At 37.8% G+C, this 10,926-nt stretch overlaps 1 protein-coding gene across 1 annotated transcript in view; it reads right to left on the reverse strand.

Moving 5' to 3' along the window:
- LOC121326389 (protein crumbs homolog 1-like) overlaps positions 1–9,625 on the reverse strand; it is a 29,310-nt gene extending 19,685 nt beyond the window's left edge. Inside the window, exon 1 of the mRNA XM_041269646.1 lies at positions 9,442–9,625. Coding sequence (XP_041125580.1) covers positions 9,442–9,505 — 64 coding nt within the window. The 5' untranslated portion in view covers positions 9,506–9,625. The remainder of the gene's footprint in view (positions 1–9,441) is intronic.
- Positions 9,626–10,926: the final 1,301 nt, after the last annotated feature.

Below are 10,926 nucleotides of genomic sequence, written 5' to 3' on the forward strand. Positions count from 1 at the left end.
ATTATCGATTTCAAAGTGTCAAATCAAAGATGACTGCATTCCATGTATTGTCATGTATTTCTGTTTGAAATGCTCCAGATTTTCCAATTCTGTAGTCTGGATGCTGGTCAGTGTTTCTCAGAGCATCACATTGTGTTGTCATAGTAACCACTTGAATGGTTCCTTTCATGAATTCATACCATTTCCATAGAGACCATCAATAGACTGAATTCAGTAATTTAAAGCATTCTGTTCTGTCTATTCAGACAAGCCTGATTTCTTTAATCGGGGTGCTGAAAACAAAGTGTCCTAATAATTCATTAATAAATACCTTCTACATGTTCTAATAACACTGTGTTGCTCTAGCGTGTTATTATTATTGTCTAATATTGTTTAACATAATTTATGTCATGTTATAAATCAGCTCACAAGAGACTGTGCAGCAAACTCACTCCTTCAGGAATTATTCCTGATGTCAAGGGAATGACAAAGACATTTAGTCGAAAAGCGTGAAGGATATTTTGTTCTTTCACTTTTGAATGACTTGTTTAAAATATGTTCTACTATGACTGTGTGTTTGCTTTATGATTGGCTAAGGCGTTTTCTATGTGATACACAGTCAGCTGAGAATATTAAAAGGTATAAGATGCAATGGCAAAGTGTTCCACCCTTGGGCTATTTATTTGTGTTTTATGTTACGTGTAGTGTGTTAATGTTGGTGTATAGTCATTGGTACACAGGATTTAAAATGGTCTGTGTAACACAAGTGGTTTAAAATGTATATTTATATGCGAGCACGGGGAATTGTACTTTATTAATTCACTTGCAGTTGTACCGAGACTCCAGTTGAATGATAATGATTAGCAATCGAGTCTCGGTACAGCTGCATAAAAGCAGCATGTTTTCATTCACTCTGGGTTGTGTGTTCAGTGAGTGGAGAACGGGTGTGGAGAAGGAAAGTAAACAAAGTAAAATAACGTAAATAGAACTGTCTTGACTCACCGTGTTTGTTTGTCTGTTAGTCCACTCGTTTGTCTGTCTGTTTAATGTTAGTACATTTTGTTTGTCTCTTTATTTTGGCTAAAGTGTTGTGTCCTGTGTTTTGTTCATCTTTCAGCCTTTTATTTTCTGCTCTGTTTAATTATTAAATGCTGAGCGAAAACAATCACTCAGCTTCACCAAACTCCACCTGTCTGTGTCTCCTCTGTGTTAGTTCCTGGTTCTGGTCTGACTTCACCCACTACAGCCATCTTTGTGACATGTGGTGTCATCATGGGATTATCAGCTCCTCCTAGACGCAGACCAGAGCAGGAACCACAGTTTTTTGGGGAAAAAAAAGGACTGCTGGTTTTTTAAAATAAATTTTAAAAAAATGGAAGGCTGGAGAGACGGATGCATTGAGCTAGAGGAGCTCCTCAGCAGTCTGGAGGACCAAGGTTAGTGCCTCGTCTGCAGGGGGTACGGGCAGACGGTGGTTGTCTGCCCCTTCCAGGAAGAGGAGGAGGAACCAGCATAAGAGAGGAAGGTGGGGAGAACGAGCAGGAAGAGAAGGTGGAGAGGAAAGCTGCAAGAGGAGGTCAGGGACTTTGGCTTGAAGGCCTTTTTCCAGTACCTCGCGACAGAGTTGTGTCCCGGCTGTGGGGTATATGGGCACACGTTGGCCCTATGCCCCACGCAACACGCAGAGTGGGAACTAATGCACAAGAGGGAGGAGCCCATGCGTCCAGCGCCCAGACGGGGGTACCGTGAGCATCCAGTGCCAAGATGGGAGGACCATGAGCGTCCAGCTCCCAGACGGGGGGACCATGAGCGTCCAGCGCCCAGACGGGGGGACAGCAGGAATCCAAAGCTCGAGGGACAGCTTTTTCCACCTCCACCAGCAGAGGAAGAATGCCTGCTGTTTCTACCTCCACCAGTAGAGGAAGAATGCCTGCTGTCCCCATCTCCACCAGCAGAGGGTGAATGCCTGATGATTTCTCCCCCACATCGAGAGGGAGAGCTACACCATTCCCTGCAAGTGTGGGAGAACCACACCAGTACCCTGAAAGAGACGGAGAGCCACAGCAGTCCCCTGCAAGTGAGTTGCCTCTGCCTCCGCCACCTCAACCAGCAGAGGGTGAATGCCTGCTGGATCCCTTTCCACCAGTAGAGGATGAAATCCTGCTCGTATCACTTCCCCCACCATCACAAGGAGAGGAGCAAGAGCTACCTCTTCCTTCACCAGAAGGACCAGGACTAGATGCTGACGGTCCACAGCAGCCCTTGCATAGGCTGCTGAGAGAAGCACTAGGAAGAACCGCCCAGCCGCAGTGGCATCGCCCAATGGTGCCTGCCTTAACCCCGGCTGTCAAGCTGGGACATCACCTGGAGGTACAGGAGCCTCACAGTCTACGCATTGCTTGTGGACCCACCCGGGTTGTGAGGGTCACGTCCGCATTGCTTGTGGAGCCACCGGTTGCAGGGTACGAGGGAGAAGCGGAGCTCCTGCTGCTGCCTCTATGGCCAGGGGCTCCCCTCCCGAGTTCTCCTCCTGAGGGTCCGCTGCTGCCTTCGCCTGGGGTCGTCGGAACTGCTTCGCCAGGAGTCGCCATCAGCTCTGCTCGGCCACAGGGGTCAGTGTGGCCAGAGCCCCATGAGAGGGAGCTGCCAGCTATGAAGAAGGGGGGAGAGGTCAGGAGACCACTTTCCTCAGCAACCTTTCCGCTGCGGGAGTGGACCACCATGCTGTCAGCCGTGCCACTACCGGCAGGGGAGTTGACAGCATTTTCAGCCATGGGCCCAGTGAAGCCTCCCTTCCCGGCCCAAGACTTTGACCTAGCTTTGACGACAACCATGCTGTCAGTGGACCACCCACTGTCCAGGTGAGTGCCACGTGTCAGGATATGACAGCTTTTCAGCCGGGCCCAGTGAAGCATAACCTTCCCGGCACAAGATTTAAAGAAGACTGCTGAGTTTTTTATGGCGTTGAGGGCCAATGTGTGCTTTGCACAAGGGGGGGTATATGTGGCAAAGGGCCCCACCCCTGGGCTATTTATTTTATGTTTATTTATAATATATTTTATTTATGTTGTATGTTGGTGTATAGTCATTGGTAGACGGGATTATAAATGGGTCTGTGTAACACAAGTGGTTTAAAATGTATATTTATATGTGAGCAGGGGAAATGAACTGTGTGCACCAAATTTAAAATGTATATTTATATGTGAGCACGGGGAATTGCACTTTATTAATTCACATGAAGTTGTACTGAGACTCCAATTGAATGATTGATTTGCAAACGAGTCTCGGTACAGCTGCATAAAAGCAGCATGTTTTCATTCACTCTGGGTTATGTGTTCAGTGAGTGGAGAACGGGTGTGGAGAAGGAGAGTAAACAAAGTAAAATAACGTAAATAGAACTGTCTTGACTCACCGTGTTTGTTTGTCTGTTAGTCCACTCGTTTGTCTGTCTGTTTAGTGTTAGTACATTTTGTTTGTCTCTTTATTTTGTCCTGTGTTTTGTTCATCTTTCAGCCTTTTATTTTCTGCTCTGTTTAATTATTAAATGCTGAGCGAAAACAATCACTGAGCTTCACCAAACTCCACCTCTCTGTGTCTCCTCTGTGTTGGTTCCTGGTTCTGGTCTGACATCACCCACTACAGCTGTCTTTGTGGCAGATGCATATTTAGATAAGAACACAATAAATAAAATAAGTGGGACAAACTGTATATGTATATTCAGATAATGCTATTATGGTAAAAGATACCAAGATGTATGCAGTAGTTCATTGTTTGCATTTATAATTTTTTCCTGGTTAGTATCACAACAAATTCTTAATATCAAATACAAATACATAATATCATAATATTATAACAAATTCAGTAGCGAGAACAGTTGTATCAGACTTATGTTTATCTGCACACATCGCACGGGTAATTATATACTCCAGCGAGGTTAAAAATACATAACTATTACTGACTGAACATATTCTGGGTTTATATAGCCAGTGACTTGTTTAAAATTGCATTCAAATACATACTGTATTGTGTACAGTCCAGGTATGCTGCAATATACTGCCTTTCAGTATTTACACTCCAACAAACTTTGGCTGATATTGTATCCATCTCAGCAGGCAACACGACAACATGATGTATGTCTAATGGCAGGTATTTCTTATTATGTCTATCAAGTCAAGGGGTCAACCTTTTGCTGCTTTCTCTAACTTTTTTTTGGCATGCAATAACTCAAGAGCAAAGTTGATGCAATGTAATGCACTTCTGTGTTCTAGACACCTTTTCATGTTGACGGAGATTGTATCAGGGGAGAGGTCTAGCCTGTGTTTGCAGGCTTTTTCAGAATGTGTATCTTGTAACATATAAATGTTATCAATGATGATATAATTTTTTGTTTTTTTGTTTTATTTTTTTGTCTGAAATACATCTGATATCTGAAATAACTTGAAATGTATTATTTACTGCAAAAAAAAAACAACCCTGTAAAAACCTCTCCAATATTGAGCTAGTATGTAACTGTGTTACAATAGTTTCCCCTGAAAAAACATATTTTTTAATATTTATAAATGATTTAGTGATCTTAAATATCAATTATATAATAATGTTTTATTTTATGTTAATATATCTAGATACGTGAATTGGGATTTCTGTGCATTTTCAGGATTAAAGAAATTCATTTTTGAATTAATGTTTACAATTCTGCGTACATAACTAACCTTTGACATGGTGATGAATATCATGTAGTTATTGAGAAACAACATACTGCTTATTTTCAAATATGGATTGTGTTTGATTACTGTATTTGTTTAATAAAATGAAGCTATTGCATAAATGAATAAAACAAAACTCGAATATACTTAATTTAACAAGGTGATTATATTTGCAATTATATTATAAAGGCATACTAAAAGTTGCTAATTTTATACCATTTTTTCCAAGCTCACGGGTGTGGCACAAGAATAGTCAGGATATGGGTTGCTCATTCCTTTCATTTATTAAATGTAATTGATGTAATTGCTTTCACACCTTATTGTTTATGGTTTACAGCTGCTTCTGACTGCAAACAAACTGCTTAGCAGTTGTCTTTTAGGGGGTTTGTGATATAGTAGCAGTACATACAGTACTATCATGCTCCTTACAAATACATCTTTAATTATGTCCTTACTGTAAGCTATTAGACTATATCACAGGGTCTTATATAGACCATCTGACTTATTATGATTTGAAGCATAACACAATTGACGTCACCAGCACAATTTGGGGAGTGTTCCTAATAAAGTGGCCTGGAACTGTATTGTAAATTTACAGTATAATCGTAAATCTCGAAAAACTACTCACTTCTAAATCTTTTGTAGTCATTTTTGTATTACTTTAGTATAAATACATGTTAATTTGGATTCATATGTTGTTTTTTTCTGACTTTATGTGAACGAAAAGACACAAAAGCTCCCGTTTTCTCATTGGAAAAAGTGATATTTTGAAATTTACCTGTCCTGGTCACAAAAGCAGAGTTTGTGGGGAATAATAGCCATGTTCTATACTTTTGAGGCATAAGCAATTAGGAAATAACACTTACTACCCAGGAACAAAAATTGTGTTACATAGTGTAATCATTACAGTGTACAAGTTTACCACTATGGTGATATTACTAAGAAATGCATGATCAGTCAAGTTGCCCCAGGCAATGGAGCGAAACAACTGAGCCCTAAAGGAATAGATAATAGGAACTTCATCATTCAAAAAACATTGGGTGACACAAGCAGAAGTAAAGCTTTATATATTTTTTATAATTATTTTTCTACTGAAAATCAATCTTTTGTCAAATACTATTGGTATGAACTTGAGGGAGCAACTATTATTTTATTAATTTAAATGTACAGGCATCTAAGGACAAATTAGTGAACCTCCTAGAACATCAGATCCATCAATATAGCTCATTTTCCATACATACAATACATACAGTACACACATATCTCCTATATACTTATATACTGTCACAAAACTTGCATAACGTTTAGCATATCAAAATATTCTGAGCCAGATGTACTAAGTACAAAATGCATCATGCTGTAAAATGTGTGAATAGAAAACACAAGGATGGAAGCTGTCTGAAAGCTGATTTTTAATGACTCTATATCTTAGCAGGACAAATGATATATTCCCTGGATGTGAATGAACTATGACAGCTATGCTATGAACTTGAATAAAGCTTGTTTTCCATCTGCTGCAGTTTATTCAGAGCCATCTCAGCTTTTAAAATAATTCCTGCTGAACACTGACTGACCTTAGACCCATATATTTATTCTCATATATTGGTTAACCCAAAGCATCCTAAATTCATGCCAGCTAGACTACAAAAGCAAAAATAGATTACAAAAACAAATTTACATTTGCCAACAAAACCTTTAACATGGATGCAATATTGAAATATGCATGTGTTTAATACAGCTAATCTCGTTGGTAGTTAAAAACTAACCCTACAGTAGGTAGTTTTTATAATCCAAACTTGAACATGGAACCCTACTCTTGTGTGTGTTAAAGTCAAAGATAAATTGTCAGAGAAGGACACCATTTTTACAGCAAGTAGCTCAAAGTTTCATTTTCTACTTTCGTCCTTTTTCTTTACATGATGTTTGCAATCATTCTCAGTGATTCTTAACAATAACTTAGATACTAGGTTTCTATTTTGATAAGTCTGTGTGAAGCTGCTTTCATCTGAGTCCAGGAGCTGCAATGGATATATGATACATATGCTAGATCTTCCAAAGACCATCCCATGAGCGACTCAAGCTTTGTTTTGTTTTGCTGGTGCTTATGAATATAAAGACATCTTGGCTTATTTAGCCTATATAACACATATCTATGGCAAGCAACTAGAACTGAAGAGCAGCTCCTGGACTCATAGTCAAACAAAACCAGACTTATATTACAAAAATAATAATAATCAAATCAAATAATTGCAATAAAATATCTTCAGTAAGATATACAGCAAAGAAAATGCAAGTTTTTACTCTTTAATAATATAAAACCAGCAAGAAACCACTCTGAGCAATAATGTAATTGTTCCACCCTACTTGTCCCACAGTTTATCTTGCTGCTTATTTTGATAATCAATATCCAAGACACATTTCAAGCCAACTACATGAATTATTTGATAGTCGTGAACTAAGAGAGAATGGGATGCAGTGGGATGCAGCAGACTGTAGATATGTGTGCCACTTCTTGAGAGAGTTGCAGTGTGCTTGGTTATGTATCACCTTCACATCAGTCATGATGCTACCACAGACAGGTCTGTTGTGATTGGTCAATGAAAAAGTTTAGCTCAGTGGCAACACTCCCAGATAAAGCATTGGAACTCCCACTTCTTTTTTTGGCAATAAGCTCTATTGAAATCAATGGCCATATAGTTTGGGTAATTGAAAATCAAACCACACTGAGCATTAACAATAGTGAATAGTCTGACAGTAGCTCAATAACTGTCTTTTACTGTTTTTTTTTATCTACTGTATATGCTCTGTTTATGTTGACTAGACAAACACATCATACTTAGAACAGTTTGCAGGCATTCTGAATGCTTCCACTTCATTAATATTATTATGATCATTTCACGTACTAGGTCTAAGCATTTACACCAGGGGTGTCAAACGCCAGTCCTCAAGGGGCACAGTGTCTTCTGGTTTTCATTCAAACTTAGCTCTCAATTCACATACTTGATCTAATTATGTGTTTAATTGGACACATTTAATATTTCTTAAGGTCTTTTACAGTTGATGATTTAAAACAAAAAATCTCTCATTTACTTAATTGAACCAATTATTGGCTTAATTAGTCATGATTAACAGGTGTTCCAGATCTTTAACCACTGATGATGTGAAGACACCTACAAAACCTGCAGGATTGGGGCTCTCCAATCATTTTAGGCAACCAACAGTTAAAGATATTGTCCATCAATTTGTTTTACAATTTGTTTCCCGGATATGCCATTAGAGGTATGCCAAAGGTACAATTATTGTATTTGTAATGTAAAGTAAATTTCCCATGATTTACATAATTTAATCCATACATGATAACGGCATATGATTTTGAGAACATAGAATACTAATAAAAAGTACAATAAATGTTATATGTTATAGTAGGTATCACTCCTTGACTGACTGATTTTAAATTCCTACTGTACCTGACTTTCAAATGTATCAAAAGAACTGAATGTAGAGCATCACAAGAAATGATAAACCCAGCCAACCGCCTAACCTCCAAACTCTTGTTGTGAGCCAGCACTTTATAATGCAAATTGAAGCAACAGTGCTTTAGTGGCACACTGCTATTATCTCTGTACAAGCCATATTGATGTACATTGATGTCAATGTATTTTGTGATAGCCAAAATATGTTATTTGTTTGTTACACTGTATAGAATCAATGCATACTGTACTAACCCAGCCTTTTAAACCCCCAATATATACCCTGAATAAATACATTGTAAAAGAATGACACATAGACATGTTCAGACCCCTATATATATTTACTGTATTTTAATAAATATCTATTATTTAAGATGAGTTGTGTATGGTATAAAACCATGACCATGAGAAAATATATCCATACTGTTTAAGAAAAGACAATGTCATGGTCCTAATATATTCAGTGGCATTAACAATCATTTCTAAAAGCAGAGTAGATAGAATGTGCCCACAGAAACGCAGTACAATAATAGACATCTGGCCATACCGTATTCAGAAAACCATAGCACACCTGCACATACATATAACTTTAATGGGGTGCTAATGCTATAACAAACTAGATGTCATTTATGTTTACAAACCATATCTGTTTATAATACACTGAACTCGTATGATCATTCTTATTTTTGTGTTTATTGTTACTGTTGATGCTCCATTGTTTAAATTTGCAACAACAGAAGGTGACCCAGATTGAGAATAATGTTAAATCTTTTGAATGACAGCTGCTGTCTGAGCTCTGTCTTACTGATATTCAGATTAAACAACTTCAAATCACACACACACACATCCACTCAGTCTAGAGATGTAATCTGCCTGTCTGATCATTGTAACCATGTTCAAGAAGCTCTGCCTTCTCTGTTTCCCCAGCTGAGACCTTTTTTTTGTGCGATGGAATAACTGTTAGAACTTTCACAAACCCCTTTGACTTGCCTTGAAGAACAGATAATGTACATCATTTCAATAATCACCTATCAAAACAACCAAAATCTAAAAAGTAAAGGTGCTCCAACATGGATATACAACAGGTGGTTGAAATTTTAATACAGCATCACATGATGAGCAAATCATATTTTAATATGTTCCAATCACAGCAAGTACTGATAATATACACTATCAGAACTATATACCATGTCAAACAATGGATAAGTGTTGTAATAGATTGGAGAGTCTGCAAACATTCATTCAATGATTGTCAAAATGCCAGCAAACAAGAGTACAGTAGAACTTACTTCCAATGCTGACGAGACTGAGGAGAATGAGGTTGGTGACAAATGATAATTTTGAAAGAGCCATATTTATGATGGGAAATCATCCTGTGAACTGTCTGCTGGGCATGTTGTAACTGCTTTCTTGTGTCTCCCACAACATCAGGTACACAGAGCCTGGTGCCTCCAAGCCACAGGATTCACAAGATGCCATTTGTGCGCTTCCACAGGGCTCTTTCTGTGCTACACCAATGAAAGCTGGCTCTTGAGCCACTGTGCCTGTTCAGACAGCTATTGAGGGCTTTGTGAAACATGACACAGACTTTACAAGCTGGATGGACTGGAATACTTACCAACTCTCAGGAATTCATAATGTTCATAATAATGGGATTGCCAAGGTTAAGCCAATCTGTGTGTGGAATAATTTAACGAAGAGCTGTATTTAGATCTGTTTCAATAGTGATATTCAGCATTATTATAAGTTAGAAAAATAATTCCAAAAATGAGATGCAAGTGATGCACCTTTCCTTACAGTTTCATTCATTGCAAAAAACAACTTTCATTTCCCAGGCTTACCTTAAAAAACATTTTCTTTGTAAGAAACTGTATGTCATGATGCTACTTACTTCCACAGCTGTTTTTAGGGTGGCACTTGTCTTTCCAGGTTGTAAGCAAAAAAGAAGGATATTAGGAAGACTGATATTTACGGAGCACATTTTCTTCTGGTGTTCTTATTTTATTTTTATTTAATACCATTTAAAAACATTTGCTATATTTTTTATTTAAAAAAAATATACCATTTAGTTATACATTTCAGGTATTTTTATTATATTTATGTATTTCTTTTTTGGCTGTTTTTTTGTGTAAATAAATTGGAATGCATAACGAAAAAAGGGCACTGACTAAACCATTAAGTAAACAACATTAATTTCCATGCAAAACATAGCATCCATTTCTAGTTTTGGGATTTGCATGACAATCCCCTTTTTACCTGACACAGCTTTAAAAGGAAGGCATCTGTCACTGGTGTTTACAGTTAGATGGAGGAAAGGTTTATATGAAATGAAAAGAAAAACAAACAATAAGCCGTTCATATATATATATTTATATTTTAAACTTATAATGGAAGAACCAGCCATACATTTGTTGCATATAAACTTGACTTCTCACTAATAGAGCAGGGCTTAATATTTCAATCAATGCTGTTTTTTTATTTATTTCCTGGCCTTTTTCGTATTTCTTTAAGAAATGCCTAGAATCACATGTTAATGGTTGTCTGTGTGGAAAGATAAAGGGCATCTGCTTATCAGCGTCTCCTCTGTTGAGTTCAAAAAAGGTATTGCATTTCTGTATAGCTACAATTGATTAGAATTGAAAAGACTTAACAGGGCACCCTTTATCTTGTATCAATAATATATATCATCTCTATTTAAATAAAAGGGACATTTTAACTAACTTATCAGTAGTTCAGAGAGCCAAACAGTCACACATTGGTACTGATAATGGATA

This window comes from Polyodon spathula, chromosome 14 (assembly GCF_017654505.1).
Source record: "Polyodon spathula isolate WHYD16114869_AA chromosome 14, ASM1765450v1, whole genome shotgun sequence".
NCBI classification, from domain to species: Eukaryota; Metazoa; Chordata; class Actinopteri; order Acipenseriformes; family Polyodontidae; genus Polyodon; species Polyodon spathula.